General features: G+C 40.1%; 1 protein-coding gene across 2 annotated transcripts in view; it reads left to right on the plus strand.

The window, feature by feature from the left end:
- Window positions 1-20944, plus strand: part of CDH13 (cadherin 13) — a 1196315-nt gene that overhangs the window by 1147383 nt on the left and 27988 nt on the right. For both annotated transcript variants that reach the window (XM_017543720.2, XM_017543721.2), the window contains exon 11: window positions 973-1115. In XM_017543720.2, the coding sequence (XP_017399209.1) occupies window positions 973-1115 (143 nt within the window). The remainder of the gene's footprint in view (window positions 1-972; window positions 1116-20944) is intronic.

Genomic DNA, 20944 nt, shown 5'->3' on the forward strand with positions numbered 1-20944 from the left:
AACAAATTTCTTGCCTTTGTGTAACTTACATCCTAATGAACATCTGTGTTCCTTGTGTGATATGGTTTGGCTGTGTCCCCACCCAAATCTCATCTTGAATTCCCACGTGTTGTGGGAGGGACCCAGTGAAAGGTAACTGAATCATAGGGGCAGGTCTTCCCGATGCTGTTCTTGTGATACTGACTGAGTTTCACGGGGTGTAATGGTTTTATAAGGGGAAACCCCTTTTGCTTGGTTTCACTCTCTATCATCTGCTACCACATGAGATGTGCCTTTCGCCTTCTGCCATGATTGAGAGGACTCGCCAGCCATGTGGAAATGTGAGTCCGTTAAAACTCTTCTTTTGTAAATCACCCAGTCTCATGTATGTCTTTATCAGCAGCCTGAAGATGGACTGATAACAATGTGTTAACTTGTATTCTCTCTTCCTGGTTTGTCTGTCCTCTCACTCTCTGATGACATCCTATCTATTCGTCCTGTCTTGGTTTGGATACTGCATTCCTGTGAGGGCCCCAGCATTGCCCTGGATCAGAGGCAGTGAGTTCTTCCTCCCAGCCTTGGTGTGCCCCGTTTATACCTTCACAACAGCACTTTCTCCTACCTAGTCCACAGATAAGATGCATCCCAGGTGTGACAGCAACAAGACTGGGTGTGGACTCAGGATTGGGGCTGTGAACTCTGCTTAGCCTGTGTGAGAGCTGGGCAGACAGCACAAAATCAACTTCATGGATCTTCCTCCTAGGAGTGTCAAGAGGAATAAAGGAGATGCATGTGCAGAGTGCTTAGCACAAAGCAGACCCAGAGTCAGTGGCCTCATTACTTTGGGAATGAGCAACTGTAACAGAAGCGATGTGTTAGGATTTTTGTTACATATGATCCAGCCCCTAGCCTAGGAGCTCATGCCCCGCACTCTGTAAATGTTTCTTGAATTGAATTCGAATGCAGTCTGACATTGTTGGGATTTTTTTTCAGGTATTCTGTTTACAAGGACCCAGCAGGTTGGCTGAATATTAACCCCATCAATGGAACTGTTGACACCACAGCTGTGCTGGACCGTGAGTCCCCATTTGTCCACAACAGCGTGTACACTGCTCTCTTCCTGGCAATTGACAGTGGTGAGTACTGGAAAAAAGATCATCAAGGGTATACTTTTCTGGGGCAAATAGACTTTTACATTTTTAAATTTCTTCTGATATACGCAGGGGCGTTCTTGGGAAGAATATAAGAGTGTAGGAGCAACGAAATAAATGTTTAAATGTACACATGTTGAGTTCAGTAATATCTCCAAGTCCCAGAATCCTTGGATCTTTTTGGAAAGTATATGTCTGGTGAGAGGTCAGAGCAGTGAACTCATCATGTCCCATCTTTTAACCTCCCATCGAGGTTAAAAGCCATGCAGATCTGCCTTGTCTTGGTGTCATGCTCTCATTTGCAAAGAGTTTTTGGACTTAATACAAGTTGAAAGAAAGTCCCAGAGGACATCACTGACCCTGACTATTGAATTGTTCCCATGGCTTTTATCCTATTACGATATGCTACCAAGGAAAGACATGAGGTACACTCAGCTAGTGGCTGCACAACCACAAAACAATCGCTGTTTGTTAAAAAAAAATGATAATGCAACATCCATAAGCCAGCCCCTGCTTAAATGCTGGGGACACAGCGGTAAAAAAAAAACAAAAGCTGTCCTTGTGGAGCTGCCATGCAGAAAGGAGGCAGAGTTCAAAGTGCCGTGATTGTTCGCTGCTCTTTTGAGATTGGACTGCAGGGCACAAGGGCAGAAGGAGGGCAGCCTCATAGGAGACTACATGGTAATCTAGGCAAGATGGTGGCCTGGCCCAGGGACTAGGAGGGGATGAGAAAAGAGAGGTCCTATATACTTTGAATGCAGAGCCAACAGGATGTGCCATTAACTGAGATGGGAGATTCCAATTGGTTTGGGGACATGCTAAGCTGAAATGCGTATTGTGTCAATCACACAAGAAGTTTTGTACTCCCTGTTATTCCTAAAAGCCAGCCATTTATGGCTAAAGACTCAGTTTTGAGTCCTTCCATATCAAGATGAATATTTAAAGGCCTTTTTATAGGTGCCCATTGTTAAACTCGATGAGGGTGAACTAAGAATTCTCAGACCTGGTCCTCATATTGCCAGCTACTCACACAAAGCATTAGGAGACCACACGTCTAAGAACTGAGCAATCCATGTAGCATACAATAGGCAGAGAGAGCTTCACAATAAAGGCAAGCCTGGAGCTTACCCTTGAAAGACAAGTGGGATTTGGTTGAGTGGCGTTACCTGGAAATCCAAGGCAGAGGAATCAAAACTAGAAGGGGATACAGCATGGGAGGTAAAAAAAAAAGAAAAAAAAAGCTGTTGTGTCTGCTACAACTGCTTATGGAGGAATCTATTTGGGTGTATGTGGAAAAGTCACGTCTTCAAAGCCAGATGATTCATTTGATACAACCGGCAGCCAGAGGACCCTGCAATTTCTTGAGGAGGAAACTGACATGAGGAACTATCAGGTAGACAGTGTTCAGTAACAGGGCTGGACAAGATCCTGTGCTTGGTCCTGGAGACTCATGGATGAAACTTGCTACATGCAAGATACTGTTCCAAATGCTTTACAGGTAATGACTCCTCTAAATCTTGCTGCAGTTGCCTTAACAAAGTGCCACAAATACATGGCCCTTGTGTTCAGAGGGCTCATGAGTTATATGGAAGGTTAGTCAAGTACACAGAAGATCACAGTAGAGTGTCCTAACAGTTCTGATGGAGCTTAGCCCAGAAAAGCCACTGTCCAGCCTCGGGGGTAGTCATGGAGAGCTGCCCAAGAGAGGGGACATCTAACCTGCGTGATGAAAGTTATGTTGATTAACGGTAGGGCATGCTAGTCCCTGGTGTTAAGAGTTGGCTGGCAGTTTCTGACTGGTTAGCCTTAAAGCTTCATTTTTCTTTAATATAGATATTTATACGAAATAGCTCATGTTCAGTTTTGCTTGTGATTGCAATCAAGGAAGTTTAAGGTGACTTATGAAACCTAACTGGCTTTTTCTGCCCAGGGGTTCTTCAGGTCTAACTTCCATTTTAATTTACCTTAACAATTGTTATGACTGAACTGTGTCCACTCAGTGGTGATGTATTGGGGTCCTAATCCCTGGTTCCACAGCATGCACCTTATTTGGAAGCCAGGTTGTTGCAGATGTGATTAGTTAAGATGAGGTCATGCCGGAGTAAGGTGGGCTCTGATCCAGTATGATTGATGTCTTCATCAAAGGGGGAATTTGAAGACAGGTACGCACACAGGGAGAACACCACGTAAAACGAAGATGGAGATCAGGGTGATGCTTCTGCAAGTCAAGGAACTCCAAGGATTCCCAGCAAACCTCCAGCAGCTTGGGGAGAGGCTGGGAGCAGAGCCTTCTTCAGATCCCTCAGCAGGAACCAAACCTGCAGATGCCTCAGTCTTGGACTTCAGGCCTCCAGAACTGTAAGACAATCGATTTCTGTTGTATAAGCCACTCATTTGTGGTACTTTGTTATGGCAACTCTAGCAAAGTAATGCGAGATTTAAAGGAGTCGTTAAAGCATCTGGAATAGTAGCTTGCATGTAGCAAGTGCTCAATACAACTTAGCTATTATTTTTTTTTTTAAAAAGGTAAGGCATTTTAGTAGAATGAGTATGTGAGAAGTTGGAAAGTTGGTCCGCATTAGTGGAAGCTAGCGTAGCAGGTTCTGTGTGTGCAAAGACAAGGGCAGAGAAGTGTGTGGGTATCAGACTCTCCTAAGGTTGGAAATGGATCGTGTGCTGAATTCCCAGCACCTACTGTGGTGCCTGAGTTGCAGCAGGCATTCACGTACCTGTGTGATAAATCATGAAATCAATCATGAAATGCTCTACGTGTATGCCAAGGACTTTGGCCTTGACAATGTCACTCACTTGCCCCCAGGATAAACATTGTGCTTTATAAAGATACATCCCAGCCAGGCACAGTGGTTCAGGCCTGTAGTCTCAGCATTTTGGGAGGCTGAGTTGGGCAGATCACTTGAGGCCAGGAGTTCAAGACAGGCCTGGCCAACATGGAAAAGCCCCATCTCTCCAAAAAAAAAAAAAACCTCTCAGCCAGGCATGGTGGCTGACACCTGTAATCTCAGCACTTTGGAAGCTGAGGCGAGCAGATCACAAGGTCAGGAGATCAAGACCATCTGGCCAACATGGTGAAACCCCATCTCTACTTAAAAAAAAAAAAAAAAAATTAGCCAGGCATGGTGGCATGTACCTGTAGTCCCAGCTACTCAGGAGGCTGAGGCAGGGGAATTGCTTGAACCCAGGAAGGGGAGGTTGCAGTGAGCCGAGATCGCATCCCTGTACTCCACCCTGGCAACAGAGGGAGACTCCATCTCAAAAAAATATGAAAATAAATAAAAATAAAAATATACATATACCTCTTCCCCACAAAAACGAAAGATACATCGTTTGCAGCGTAGAAAACAGATGTGGTGATGACAAGTTGTGAGGAGGGAGGCATTAGACAGATGTGACAGAAATACAGGTAAGAGAAGAGAGAGGACATAGGTAGTGAGGTTCAAGTGAGGACATAGGCAGTGAAGCCAAGGTAGTGAGGTTCATTCAGAAGTCAGCCTGCAGTGGAGAAATGTGTTGGAAACTGTAGCAGGTGTCTTAGTTAATGAAGTCAGAGTCTGCACAAGCATAACAGAGATGGACCAGAGAGGATGAACCTAGATAACATCCAAAAGGAAGAAACAAATCTTTGTCAAGAGCATATACTGAACATGAGCTAAAGAAGTGCAGTGTTCAGGTTCCTGGTCCAGAAATCAGGAATGATTATTTCATCAACGTAAATAGGGGGTGAGTTTCAGGAGACTGGTCCTTCCTCTTTTTGGAGGATGGGTGTTGAGATTATGTCCCAGAAGAAGCTGGCAAGATAGAAATGGAATGAGGAGAGATTTTGCTTAGGGAGTTGCCCATGCAAAAGAGACGGGACTTAATCAGAACAGAAAAGCTTTCCAGAAGGAAGAGGGCTAGACAGAGTATTAAGTACATAATCAGGGATGAAAGTAAGCCAAGAATGTTTAAAATACTGTGTAAAATGAAAAGTATCAAGTATTGATCAGCTAAAGTAACAGTGGCAGGGTTCTGTACTAGGGAGAAGCATCTGTACTTCTAGAGAAATTTCTCAGCAAAGAGTATCATGAAGGAAGTTTGAAATATGTTGTATGGTTGGCATTTCTTTGTGAAATTTTTTGTGCAATTATAAATCCAAAGAAACTTTAATTTTTACCAGAAACGAGAGCCTTCTTTATAGGTATGCAGTAATCAGTTAAGTGGCACTGTGTGTGTATGTACCTTGCCCACAAATATTAAGAAGAATGAAACCAAAATTGGCAGATTAGGAAACAGACATCGAATTTAGTTGACTTTCTAAAAGCCGTATCATTAGATAGCATTTTTCTACCTTCAGTTTCTTGCATTTTTAACATTCTTTAAAATTTCTGTGTGGAAGCAGCAATCTGGTATAAACTTCTGTCTTGACACTTACTAGCTGTCTGATTTTGAATAAATAATTTACAATGTAGTCAGGACCTAATGATACCTTACAGCTATTTCTCATCTATGAGACTCATTGAATCTCATCTATGTTTTCTCAACATTCAGCGTACACCTGTAGGAATTGTCTGGCTGTGTAACTAAAAGCGACTTATAGACTGTGAGTCTCATTTTCTACTTACATAAAATGAAGAAGAAAATTCCTACTTATAACCTTATGAGAAATGAGTGAAATGCCGTGCCCTATAGATTCTCCATCAGAAGCCATATTTAATGTTCACTACATGTTAATCCCACCCCAATAGGGGTTCCAGAAAGGAAAAAGTAGATCCAGGGATGATCCCCACATGACCCAAGAAAAATACAGCTTGAAATCTACTTGTTGTCTGACTCTGTTAACATTAATATCAGACAAGGAAATATAAAATCTGGTGCCACAGATGTTTCCAGAGAGCTTAAATGTCCCTGAAGATATAATGGTAAATAGAAAGCAGGTTGGCATTCATATACAAAACCATTGTTAGAAATAATCATCTTGAACAAGACCCAAAAGACTTACAGCAAAAAGAACATAAATTAAAAAGACCTTATAAATCAGAGCAACTTTTATTTCAAAGCTCCTTTTTCCTCACCCAGACTTACTCTAGGTATTATGTTTGACCAGGAAAAACCAACACTATCTGTTAGATCAAAGTTAGCAGGCTAAGAGTGGTGGCTTACACCTGTAATCCTAGCTCTTTGGGAGGCCGGGGTTCGCACATTGCCTGAGCCTAGGAATTCAAAGCCATCCTGGGCAACATGGCAAAACTCCATCCCCAAAAAGAATACAAAAATCAGTCAGGCGCAGTGTCACATGCCTGCAGTCCCAGCTACTCAGGAGGCTGAGGTAGGAAGATCACCTGAGCCCAGGGAGGTCAAGGCTCCAGTGAGCCAAGATCACACCACTGCATTCCAGCCTGGGCAATAGAGTAAGACTCCCGTCCCCCCAAAACAAAGAAAAAAAATAAACAGTGCTAATTGATGTCTCAGCTTTATCCAAAGTGAGCATTTGTTTTATTAGTTTTATAGAAATGTAATTTATTTGATGGAATGAAAGAATAAAGATTTTTGGCATATAACACTAGGAAAGCTAAACCAAAATAAATTGATTTCTCCTAACAAAGAGTAACTCGGGAATTTATGCCAAAACATGTTGATAAAATATATGGCTTCAGGAACTTCCATGTAGGATATGGTAAGGTACTATGCCCGCTGGAAAACTAGAAAAATCTAGATAAATTATAATATAAACACTCTTAATTATAAAGGAATCAGGGAGCTGCAGAAGTAGTGAAACCTAGATAAACTGAAATACCAAAGAGGGAAAAATAGTTTCAAAAAGAAACACATTTTTTACTCTAGGGGCATTTTGTAATTTTATGCAAGAGTCAGGCTTGGCCCATGCAGAGAGCTTAAGATGTATATAAAAATATTTATAGAACTAAAATGCGTGACAGCGATAACAAAAAACATAGGAGGCTATAAATGTAGTTACAACAGTTTCCACAGCATTGGAGATGTGGTTAAAACAGTGCTTTGTATTAGACTGTAATAAGTCAAGTATCTGTATTGTGTAACCCATAAGGTAATTATTAAAAGAATATAAAAAGTAAGTAAAACTAATAAATTAATAGAAGGAAATATGTTTGACTAATTCAAAAGAAGAGAAGAAAGGAAGGGAAAACAACATTTAAAAGATGGCCACATAGAACAACAAAGTGATACAGTAAGTCTAAACCTAATTATACCAAAGTCAAATGCAAAATGTAAACAGATTAAATATTCCAAGTAAAATTATCAGACTATTTTTAAAAATCAGCAAACTAGATGCTGCATACAATAGATATACTTTAATTAAAAGAATAAAGAAGGGATGGAAAAAAAGAAAAAATACACCTTGATAATACCGTCTCTCCTAAAAACAACATAAAACATGTTTTAAAGAAAGCTTGTCCAACCCACGGCCTATATGTAGCTCAGGACAGCTTTGAATGTGGCCCAACACAAATTCATAAACTTTCTTTAAACATCATGAAATTTTTGGTGTGTGGTTTTTTTTTTTTTTGCTCTTTAACTGTTGTTAGTGTATTTTATGTGTGGCCCAAGACAATTCTTCCAGTGTGGCCCAGGGAAGCCAAAAGATTGGATTTTCTTCTTTAAAACAAGAAACATGACAAGAGTTAAGAAGGCCATTTCATCATGATAAAGGGAGCAATCAAAAAGAAAGACATCACAATCCTAAATCTGTAGGCACCTAACAGCACAGGTTCAAAATATACAGAGCAGAGAAAACTGAAAAGAGAAGTAGACAAATCTCCAGTCACTGTGAGAGTCTTTAAAGCATCTCTCATATCAGCTTAAACAAAAAACAACAAGGAGTAAAGCTATAAAAGATTTGAACAGAATAATTAACAAATTTCATGAACTATCATATATAGAACTCACAAGGAAAATTACCTAAGTTGTCTGCATGCAGAGCCATATAGAAAAGTCTAACAAGTGTGTTTAACTGCAATTATTTATCGTATATCCTTCAATCACAATGGAATTAAGCTAAACATTAATAGCAAAATATAACTAGAAACACCCTGACTGAACATAAAACAGTACACTTCTAAATAACCCAAAATCAAAAACAAAAATAAAAATATGAAATGTCAAAACTTGTGGGATGCACTAAACCAGTGTTCAGAGGAAAATTCTAGAAAATAGAAAACAAATATACAAGACAAAATCAGCAAGTCCAGGCTGGGCACAGTGGCTCACACCTGTAATCCCAGTATTTTGGAGGTGGAGGCAAGTGGATTACCTGAGATTAGGAGTTTGAGGCCAGTCTGGCCAACACGGAAAACCCCTGTCTCTACCAAAAATACAAAAAATTAGCCAGATGTGGTGGCATGTGCCTGTAATCCCAGTTACTTGGGAGGCTGAGACAGGAGAATGGCTTGAACCCAGGAGGCGGAGGTTACAGTGAACCGAGAGGGTGCCATTGTACTCTAGCCCGGGTGGCAGAGCAAGATTCTTGCCTCCAAAAACTTTAAAAAAATTAAAAATCAGCAAATCCAAAAGTTTGAATGCAAACTCACATCAAGACTGTTAAACAAAAAGATAAAAAAGAAACAAAAATTACCAATACTGGGAAAAAAAAGAGAAGATGACTGTAGCCATCAAAAATATACAAAAATATTATGAAGAACATTATGCAACATATTTGACAATTTGGATGTAATGGACAAGTTCCCCCCAAATTAAAACTTACCAAAAACAACCTAAAAAGAGGCTGAGCATGGTAGCTAATATCTATAATCCCAGCAATTTGGAGACTGAGACAGGAAGATCACTTGAGGCCAGGAATTTGAGACCAACCTGGCCAACAGTGCAAAACCCCTTCTATACTAAAAAAAAAAAAAAAAAAACCCAAAAAAATAACTGGGTATGGTGATACACGCCTGTAATCTCAGCTGCACTCTGTCAAAAAGGAAAAAAAAGACCTAAAAAGAAATAGAAAATCTTAACTAGCCCAATGTTTATGAAAAACAAAAAAGTTCTTCAAAACCTTTCCACAAAGAAAACTACATATCCAGATGGCTTCACTACATGTTTCCAAATATTTAAGAAAGAAAAACAATCTTACACAAATTCTTCCAGTCTTCCAGAAACAGAAATAGAAGAAATGCTTAACACCTCTTTTCTTGAGACCAGGTTTTGTCCAAAACGTGACAAGATCTTACAAGAAATTAAAATTGCAGACCAGTCTTACTCATGAGCATAAATTTTTAAATTCTTATAAAATATTAACGAATCCCACAAAAATGATATGATCATCTCAAGGGTTGCCTTTGAAAAAATTCACATTGATTTATGATTTTTTAAAAAATAATGTTTAGCAAACTAGGAAACTTTTTTTAGTCTGGTTTAAAAAAAAAATAACAGAAGGAGCTGCTGCTATAGCAAACATCTTGCTCAATGGTAAAATACTAAAAACTTTTTCATTTTTCAAATACCAAAAACATCAGTCCCACCCGGAGCATGAAGGCAAGCAAAAGAAATACTAGTCTTACGAATTAAAAGAAATCTTTTTAGTCACAAATGATATGCCTGTATACCTAAAATAATCTAAAAGAATTTTCAGAGAATCTATTGCTATTTGTAGTAAAGGTCATCAGATATAAGATCAGTATACAAAATTAATTGTTTTATATACCCCAGCAATAAACAATAGGAAAATAAAATTCTAAAAGATACTATTTGCAATATCATCAAAAATATCAAGTAGCAAGGTATAAAGTCAGATATGCAAATCCCCTGCAATGAAAACTACAAATGACTGCCTAAGACAATTTTTTTCTCTGTATTTAAGCCCACATTAATAGACAGATATACCATGTTCATGGATTGGAAGGCTAAATGCTATTGAAATGACATTTCCTTTCAAACTGACCCAATGGACTCCATGCAATACCATGCAAAGTCCCAATCCCAGCATGTGGGTGGCGGCAGAAATTGATATGCTGATTATAAAATTTATATGGAAATACAAGGAGGAAAAAATAGCCAAGGCAATCTTGAAGAATAAGTTGTAGAATTTACACTACCATACATACATCCAGACCTACTAGAAAACTATAGTAATTGAAACTATGGTATTTGCACAAAGATAGGAAAAAACTGACCAATTAAATAAAATAGAGAATTCAGGAAGAAATCCACAAATACACAGTTTCTGATTCTGACAAGGACCACATGACACATCACTATGGATGAGAAAGTATGGCCTTTCAATAAATAATGCCAAGTTGATTGGATAAAGATATTTTTTAAATGCATCCTGACCCCTCTCTTAAATCATAAACAACAATTAATTCTAGATATATTACAGCAAAATATAAAAGGAAAAATAATGCATGTTTTAAAGAAAAACATATAAGAACATATATGTCCTTGGTGTAAGCAAAGATTTTTGTAATTAGGATACAAAAGTACTAACCACAAAAGAAAAAACAAATGGGTTATATTAAAATTAAGAGTTTTGATTTATTATATGACACAATTAAGAAAGTAAAAAGGCAACCCACAGAGTAGAAGGAAATATTTACAAACTGTATATCTGATAAGGAATTAATATCCAGAAAATAGAAAGAACTCCTGCAACCTAACAACAGCAGCGAAACAATAGAANAGGCCTGGTACAGTGGGTCATGCCTATAATTCTAGCACCTTGGGAGGCCAAGGCAGGCAGATGACTTGAGACAATGAGTTTCAGACCAGAGTGGGTAATAAAGCAAGATCCTGTCTTTACAAAAAAATTAAAAATTTAAAAAAATTATTCAAATATTGTGGCACACACCTGTGGTTCCAGCAACTCAAGAGGCTGAGGCAGGATGGTCACTTGAGCCCAGGAGTTCAAGGCTGCAGTGAGCCGTAATCACCCCACTGCACTCCAGCCTGGAGGACAGAGTGAGATCCTGTCTCAAAACAAAAAAAAAAAAAGAAGAATAAAAAGAAATCCTATACAGTAATCTGTTAACAAAAGACACAAGCCAAGAATGGATAAGAGACTTGAACAAATACTTCACAGCAGAAGATATACAAATCCCAACAAATGTATGAAAACGTGCTCAACTTAATTAAATAGAGATATACACATTAAATTATACAAATGTAAATTAAAACACAAATTAATCAAGGAAATACAGTGAAGTGCAATACAGCAACATGCCTATAAAATGGCTAAAATTAAAAGGAGAAAAATACCAAGTGTTGACAATGATGTGAAATAATTGGAACTCTCATACACAGCTGGTAGAAGTGTAAATTAGTACAACCACTTTGGAAACAAAGTATCAACTAAAGCTGAACATGTATATATGCCCTATGATCCAGAAGTTACATGCCTAGGTATTATCTATCCAAAAGAAATGTGTTCCTCAAAAACCAAGGGCCAGAATATCCACTATTCATAGGAGCCAGCCAAAGTTGGAAATTATCCAAATGCCCAGCAAATGTACAATAATCAATTGTGGGACATTCACAAAATGGAGTCTATACAATAATAATGAGTGAATGAACTGAACTATTCACAACAACACGGGTGAATCTCACAAACATAATGTGTAGCCAAAGAAGGCTGAAACAAGAGATCATATGCTAAATGATTCGATTTACATAAAGCTGAAACCCATGTGAAATTAATCCTAGCTGTCAGATCACCTTGTGGATGGCTTTATTGATCTGGGAGTTCTGGACTACATGGGTATGTTCAGATTGTGAAAATTCTTCAAACTGTGTATTTGATACATGAACATTTCTATGTTTCAATTAGAACCTAACAAAAAATGCATGACTACAGAGAGAGAGCAGGTACCTAGCCCTGTAACCATTCACATACTCTCTAAGTACCTAGTGAGCCTGTAGACAGACTCTCAGCATCTTATTCCAAGATAGGATAGCCTCCATCTGCTGATGGGCCAATTCTGCCAGGAAAGGTGAGTGATGGGAGTTACGTGTAAGGAACAAAGCAAAGCTTGTTCCGTGCAGTCCCTACCATACTTTGCAAAGGGCAGAACTGAAAGCCAGGTGTGATAGCTCACACCTGTAATCCCAGCACTTTGGGAGGCTGAAGTGGGTGGTTCTTGAGGTCAAGAGATCAAGACCATCCTGGCCATCATGGTGAAACCCTGTCTCTACTAAAAATAAAAAAAAAATAGCTGAGTGTGATGGTGTGCATCTGTATTCCCAGCTACTCGGGAGGCTAAGGCAGGAGAATCACTTGAACCTGGGAGGCAGAGACTGCAGTGAACTGAGATCGCACCACTGCACTCCTGCCTGGTGACAGAGCAAGACTCCGTTTCAAAAAAATTAAAAAGAGGTGACGTCATTGTAACTTGCTACACACAGCTCAACTTATTCAGTTTAGGAAAATTATTAGATGGTACCAAAAGATAACTTTCTCTTAGATACCTCTTAGAGGATACAAACTGTGAGATCAGAATGGAGTGATGTCAAAAGAGCAGGACTGAAAACCTGATCTGAGGTTAACAGAAATGAAGACACTTTTGGACCTATTTGCCTGGGGCCCCAAAGCTAGTCTAGATAAATTCTAGAATCGTGCTTCATCATAATATGGATAATGCCTAGCGTGCAGATGACTTGAGGAGGAAAAGACACTGTACTTTCTTTAAACTTGTTAAAAGAGGCCGGGCGTGGTGGCTCACGCCTGTAATCCCAGGACTTTGGGAGGCCGAGGCGGGTGGATCACGAGGTCAAGAGATCAAGACCATCCTGGTCAACATGGTGAAACCCCGTCTCTACTAAAAATACAAAAATTAGCTGGGCATGGTGGCGCGTGCCTGTAATCCCAGCTACTCAGGAGGCTGAGGCAGGAGAATTGCCTGAACCCAGGAGGCGGAGGTTGCGGTGAGCCGAGATCGCGCCATTGCACTCCAGCCTGGGTAACAAGAGCGAAACTCCGTCTCAGAAAAAAAAAAAAAAAAACTTCTTAAAAGAAAATCCTTAACCAAATTAAATTCAACTCAGTTCAATCGAGCAAAGAACAGTTGGTGAATTTTGCAGCCTCTCAAGCCAAAGTACTCTGAGAGAGACTCTAGCACCAGCATGTAGTGGAAGAAGATTTATGGACAGAAAAAGGAAAGTCACGTACAGAAAATGGAAACGAGGCACAGAAACAGCTGGATTGGTTACACTCGGCGCTTGCCTTATTTCAACGCGATTTGAACAGTTGGCCCCTTTGGCTGGCCCAAACTCAGTAATTGGCACAAGAGTGGTGGCAGTCTATTTACAGTTCCTTTCAGGTTATATAACGTTCACTATATGCAGAGAAACTTTTAGGCAGAATTCAGCATATTTAAGGACGCAGCTTTAGGCTAAACTTGATTTAACAATTTGTTATCAATAATTTTAATGTGCTATAACCAGCAAGGTGGCTCTTGCCTATAATCCCAGCACTTTGGGAGGCTGAGGCAGGTGGATCACTTAAGGTCAGTAGTTCAAGACCAGCCTGGCCAGTATGGCAAAACTCTGTCTCTACTAAAAATACAAAAATTAGCAGGGCATAGTCATGCACGCCTCTAGTCCCAGCTACTCGGGAGGCTGAGGCATGACAACTGCTTGAGCCCAGGTGGCAGAGGTTGCAGTGAGCCAAGGTGGTGCCACGGCACTCCAGCCTGGGTGACAGAGCCAGACCCCATCTAAAAATAAAAATAAAAAAAGTCATTTTAATGAGCTGTAAATTACCTAAGAACATTTGGCTTCAATAGAACTGAAATGGTTTTGTTTTGCTAAATCACAGCTGGCTGTGGCTCCATGCCTTGAGGAGTAAAGCGTTTAATCCTATAGATTAATAAGGTGTGACCTTTAATGCTGGCAAGCATTTTCTCTTTAGAGATGAATATCATCATTTGCCTTATATGGTCCAGATTTTCTGAAAAGGTCAAGATAGTGCCTTCAGAATACAGGAACTCTTTTACTAAAGACTTCAACAAACATAGAATTGCTGCCCTCTCTTAAGAAAGGGAAAAAAAAAGTAACTGTTAAGGAAAAACCCAAGATATAGAGAGAACATTCGGGAATGCAATAAAATGGAATCCCTTTGGGGATGTGCTGGCAGTGGGGCAAGGCAGTAGCAGTTAGCACTGGCCGAATCCCAGTGTCAATACCGCTCCTGCTCAGGTAATCACCAGCAAGGTCAAATGTTACTCTTCCTGTCTTATGTGGGTTGAAAACTGTCACAAGCGATTTCTCGTAAGTGTTCTGGAATCCCACTGGGGACAGTCAGAGGCAGGAAAGGCATCGCTGGCTGCTGCTTCTTGGCTCAGTTACTCTACCCTCACTGCTCAGAATTCTCTGAGACTGGTCTTCTTACCTCCTTCTTAACCTCATCTTTCACCCTCTTCTTGCTGGAAAATTGTATAGGGTTTGTGGTTCCACGGTTGTTATTGAATGGACCTCTTATGCTCTCCCAGAAGACCTAAATGATGACTGGAAACAATGACGACAAATATTTTGCTCCAGGAAGCCGAAATGTCCCCTCATATGCTGCAGCATTTAAAGAAAGAAGAAAACAAAAGGTGACCCTGTTAGTTCCTCCTAAGGCTCAGTGCATATGACATAGTTTAAATGTGGAAGCCCAAACCATCTCTCGAGCCCGTATTAAGTCTTTATGTGATTATCAAATGCGTCATGTCCCCATTCTATTTCCATGTAAAAGAAGAAGGGAATGCATGGCTTTAAAACAAGCCAAATTACCACTAAATTCAGCAGCCTGTTTTCATGACTTAGCTACTTGTGTAAAGTATGTTTGAGTCTGCCAGTGAAAAATGTGATGTGGGTTACCAAGAAGACACACAGATATAGCACCAGGCATAACACTTGTAAAATTAAAATGGGATAGACTAATGATTTTTCAGAGGCTAAGATATATCATGTCCCAGCCTGTCTTCTCCTTCAGTCCCCTGTAAGAGAGATGTTCCAATAATGCTAGCTGATTCAAAATCGAAATATTGTTCAAAATATACTTAGATTGATTTAAAAAAAAATTGTTATTCAGCCCCAGAGTGAAATGATTACTTAGCTACTGAATTTACAGCCCCTAGACTGAGGGTAGAAGAGGCTCTTAACTGAACTTCAAAATGACACCTCAGTCTGGGGTCTGTCTCTTTTCATAGCTCAAACAAGCTCTAGAAGGCAGGGGAATGGAGTAAGATTATTTAGATTGATTCTACTTAAAAGATGCTAGTTTCGTTAAAATGAAGCCATTAGTTATGATGGCAACCCAATTAAGCCAGTTTAACACCCTTTATCTCAGCTGTTATATTAATTGAGGAAGAAAAATAAATTGATGACCCAGCCATCATTCCTCCTTATTTCAGGTGCTCATAAAGTATCAGTCATGTTGAAAATACTACCTACAGTTCTGTCACTGAAAAAATGGCCCAGTAAAAGAACTCTCGAGATCTGGTAATAGCGTGCTGTGGTCAGAGCCATCAAAGGCAACACACTGGGTCTATTGAGATAATGGAGCCCAGTGCCGTCCACTCATTGGGATGAATTCAGCTCCCCATCTTAGTTGTGCAACGACAGCGAGAGACTTAATGCTCTCTCAGCCTTGATTTCCCCACCTGCAGAAGGAAGATAATGCCGTCTGCCTGCTGGGTTGTTAAAGGACTAAAAATCATGAATGCACAGTTCCTAGTACTCATAGCAAATCAGAAATGTTTAAGTGAACTGATTTGAACTAACTTATGGACTGATCTTCTAAGCTTGTCATTCCAGAATCATGGGTGCTGAGGCAAACTATGAAAAGGCACCTGTGACCACCCCAGTGGTGATCTGAGCATTTTTCCAGGGAATGGAAAATGCTCCACAGAGCTCCCCACTTGGACAAGGATGCTAAATCCAAGGAGCCAGAAAAGGTGTCCTGGGACATTGGCATCAATTCATGGAGCTTGTCTCTGGGTGAATGGGCAGGTTGAAGCCTCATGCACGACATTTCTACATTAATCAGACAAATCAACCATCTTAAACAGAGTATGTTCATTCATTTTTAATGGGAAAGAAGCTGATATTGACATTAAAATACTATCAGTGACACCCATCTCTACCAGCTCAGTTCATCCTGCCAAAGTGTCTCTTAGCTGGTCCCCCTCTAGAGTCCCCCTTCCCCAGCTTGGTAATGGCATCACCAACTATCCAGTCCCCAAGCAAGACCCCATCGTCCCTGAGGCTCCCACCACATCAGCCTGCTCAGCCTCCTGCAGCCAGCCCTTTACTCTTGCGTCCTGCCTGCCTTCCCCAAGGACCTCGCATGGTCTCCGTGACAGTCCTGGCCTCCTCACTCAAGTCCATCCCTGCCTGTGCCTCTGCATCCTCTGCTTTGTACCAAAGCCATTCTCCTGCTTTAAAGTCTTTGAACTTCTCACGAAATAGCCACACCACTTCCTCCCCTACAACAGCCTTCATCCTCTCCACAAGGTATTCTCATTTCTAACACACTCAAATGCCCTCTCTTCATGAAGCCTTCTGATCTGTCCCCGGGCAGTTAATTATCCCAAGCCACAAGCGTTTTATTATCACCTCTCTTCCTGAGCTTGTAATGCCATCCCGCATCTGCTTACGTATCTGTTCCTGCCATACCATTCGCGTTTCAAGAGCAGGCCCCTGTACCTTTGATGTTAGCACATTTCCATCCAGGCAGAGGGTAGAGTCCCAGTAAATGATTATTGACTGAATGAATAAAATGAAACTGTCATGTTGAAACATGGCCTCGAAATTAATTCTTTCCCTTTTTTTTTTCCTTTTCTCTAAAGTCAGTGAAATGGAAACAAAAAGCCAAAAATTTAAATTTTTGTACAACAGTTTAGTTTTATATTATTGTCTCTTCTAAAATAATTTTTAAGCCTAAATTTTGTGGATAATTGCTTCAGTTCTACATCAAATATATTACACATGGAAACCTGGCATTATATTATTGCATACTTATTTTCCAACAGATTTTTGTGTTGGCTTCCTATTAAAATTTTTCTATACACACACACGCACACACACAGAGAGAGAGAGATTTCTTAAATGAAATTGACAAGATCTCTATTAACAAAGCAATAAAAAATGATTATAAGTTTTAAAACAATGAGATTCTCAGCTTATAGAGCACTCAGTAAAAATGATTTGTAAAATACTGGTGCTGAAAAGCCATATTAAAGAGAACACAAGGGATAAACAAAGTAAAACCTTAGAGAGAAGACTCCTGGTTCACTCTCGGGTTTTTTTTTCTACTTCTATTTTAGACAGGAGGTACATGTGCAGGTTTGTTTTCTGGCTCTCTCTTAGTTTTAAGGCAAAGGTGAAGGCACATTTACAGCCCTGTTCAGATGACATAAGAGATCTGGCATGTATTTGCTTGCAGCTGCTTATTGAAGGTTCAACAGATGCACAGCAACCTAAAGGGAATTTGGGGTCATAGACTGTATTACTCATGCATCCGAGCTCAAGATTGCTCAGCAACCCATAACTCAACTGTGGCTCCTCTCAGATGGGCCCATCTTCCTGATTATCCTTCCAGAATTGGGGCCTCAGTCTTCCTTGGGACTCTAGCCAAGGTCTTTCTCCCTGTGCCTGGTGTGGATGCCCTGTTCTGAGTCCCAGTTCTGCAGACCCCTGCCCACCACACACTATTTTCTCCCCCAGGGTTAGATAAGGAAGGATTTGAATTTGGACACAGCCTCTACTCTTGAAACAGAAGCAAACTTATGGAAATATAAACATATATGATTATATTTACAGGAAGAGCCATACATATTTGTTTTTTTTCAAATCGAATTATAGGTCGATGCAAAAGTGATTGTGGTTCTTGCCATTGAAAAGTAATGGTAAAAACCATAATTACCTGTGCACCATCCTAAGAATTCAAACATCTATTGAGCATTGATCATATACCAGGACTGAGAAGAAACCTAAAGCTGAGACTGCATAGAGCTCAGAAAAGGGCTTCCTGTTTTCCCTGTTCTCTCTCTGTCTTCCTGCATTTTATTCTTCACACTGACAACCTCACTTTGCACACTGTTCCCAAATAAAACCACCTGTACTCATAACTTCCAAGGTAAGACATATGCTGCATGCCTCTGGGCCTACCTCTGGGAATATTTGGGATAAGTGGCTAGAAAAGTGTACTGCTTTCTAAGACTTCTGAGAGCTAACTTCTGAAAGTTTGTGTTGAGATCCTAACATTCTGTCCCTATGAAAGCAACCCATCTGATATGGTTTGGCTGTGTCCCCACCCAAATCTCATCTTAATTGTAATCCCCACATGTCAAGGGTGGGACCAGGTGGAGGTAATAGATCTTGGAGGCAATTGGCCCCATGCTGTCCTCGTGGTAATGAGTGAGTCTCACGAGACCTCATTGTTTTATAAGCACCTGGCATTCCCCTGCTTGCACCCACTCCATCCTGCCGCCCTGTGAAGAAGACACTTGCTTCTCCTTGGCCTTCTGCCATGATTGTAAGTTTCCTGAGGCCTCCCCAGCAATGCTGAACTGTGAGTCAATTAAACCTTTTTCTTTTTTAAATTACTCAGTCTCAGGCAGTTATGTATAGCAGCATGAGAATAGATTAATATACCATCTCACTGTGGCAAGACCAGGAATCCTATTATTCTAAGGGGACCCTCTTGGGAGACGCATTTGGAATCTTGTCTTACTAGTCTAGAGATTTTGTAACGTGTAAATTTAGTCCTTTGTGTTCAGATGTGGATAGCAACTGATGGGGTTTGGCTGTGTCCCCACCTAAATCTTACGTTGAATTATAATCCCCAAGTGTGAAGGGTGGGACCAGGTGGAGTAATGGAACCATGGGGGCAGTTTCCCCCATACTGTTCTTGTGATAGTGAGTAACTCTCATGATATCTGATAGTTACATAAATGTGAGTTCTTCTGCATGAGCTCTCTTGCCTGCCGCCATGTAAGATGTGACTTTCTCATTCTTCTTCTGCAATGACTATGTGGAACTGTGAGTTAACAAAACCTATTTCCTTTACAGATTACCCAGTCTTGGGTATATCTTTATTAGCAGTGTGAGAATAGACTAATATAGCAGTATTATTCATAATAGACAAAAGGTGGAAACAACTCAAATGTCCATCAGCTAGTGAGCAGATAACATGGTCTGTCCATACAGTGGATCATTATTTAGCCATAAAAAAGAATACAGTACTGATACACACTGCAACATATATAAGCCTCAAAACCATTATGCTAAGTGAAAGAATCCAGACCCAAAATACCTACTGTAGGACTCCATTTATAGTAAATGTTCAAAACAGACAAATTTGTAGGACAGAAAATTGATTAGTGGTTTCCAGGGGCTGGGAGTGGGTATGAAGAGTTAGTACAAATGAGCCCAAAAAGGTTTCTTTTTGGGGGTGATGAAATGTTCTAAACTTAGGTAGTGGTGATGGTTGCACAACTCGGTAAATTTCCTAAAAATCCGTTGTTGCAAAAGTGAAGAGTAAGAAAAAAAGTAAAGTAGAATTGGAAAAAATATTTTAATCTCTGTATAATTTTGAGTTTAACATGTTTTTTCTGATTATGATAGCAATCATGGTTATTGTAAAGAAAATTAAAAATAGATAAATGTATTATTTTAATGTTAATTACCAAGAGAAATAATCACCACTTACGTTTTTATAAATGTCTGATTTTTCTCTAATCATATATAGATTTTTTAATTAGGATCACACTATGTTTTTAGTTGTCTGTTAATGACAAGACATAAAGCACTTATATATATTGCTATTCAACAACAGAACCTGCCAAAAAAAAAAAAAAAAAAAAACCTCTGTATTTTTTAGCTAAGTGGAAATCCTGTTTGGTCAAGGTTTTGCAAGAAATAGAATTCCTCAAATTTAAATAGGCGAATAAACACACACAACAATTGCAATCGTAGTAGGTTTGTTGAGCAATGCACACAGCAAATCAATATACCAACCATCAGGTTGCAACAGAGAAACATGTTTAATCATAGCGTTCGTGGAAAGGAGTCACGATCCACGCCCCAAGAGAGGGTTCTTGGATCTCATGCAAGAAAGAATTCAGGGTAGTCCCTCGAGTACAGTTAAAGCAAGTTTATTAGGAAAGCGAAAAGAATGGCTACTCCGTAGGCAGAGGAGCCCCGAGGGCTGCTGGTTGTCTAGTTTTGTGGTTATTTCTTGATGATATGCTAAACAAGGGGTGGATTATTCCTTTTTATAAAAGGGCCTCCCTTTTTAGATATATAGGGTAACTTCCTGACATTGCCATGGCATTTGCAAACTGTCATGGTGCTGGTTGGAGTGTAGCAATGAGGATGACCAGAGGTCACTCTCATTACCATCCTGGTTTTGGTGAGTTTTAGCTAGCTTCCATACTGCTACCTGTTTTATCAGCAAGGTCTTTATGACCTTTGTCTTCTGCTGACCTCCTCTCTCATGCTGTGATATAGAATGCCTAACCATCTGGGAATGCAGCCCCGTAGGTCCCAGCCTCATTTTACCCAGCCCCTACCCAAGATGGAGTTGCTCTTGTTCAAGCACCTCTGACAAGAGGGTCACAGAACAAGGAGATGACAGGAAACCTCAAAGCCATCTCCCCACGGAATATGAGGTTTGGGTTTTTAAGGGCTTTGCAGTGGGCAGAAGTATGGAGATCCCTGACTGGTAAAAGAATGCAGGGTGAAGTCACAGGAAGGGGAGAGGCAGCAGCTGGATTCTCCTGCTGATCCTGTTCTTCTATGGGAGACTTCCAACTGGTTGCTGGAATTCTGGGGAGGTGTGTCTGAAAAACATCTTAAGT

This window comes from Cebus imitator, unplaced genomic scaffold (genome assembly GCF_001604975.1).
Source record: "Cebus imitator isolate Cc_AM_T3 unplaced genomic scaffold, Cebus_imitator-1.0 Scaffold159, whole genome shotgun sequence".
In the NCBI taxonomy this organism is placed as follows: Eukaryota; Metazoa; Chordata; class Mammalia; order Primates; family Cebidae; genus Cebus; species Cebus imitator.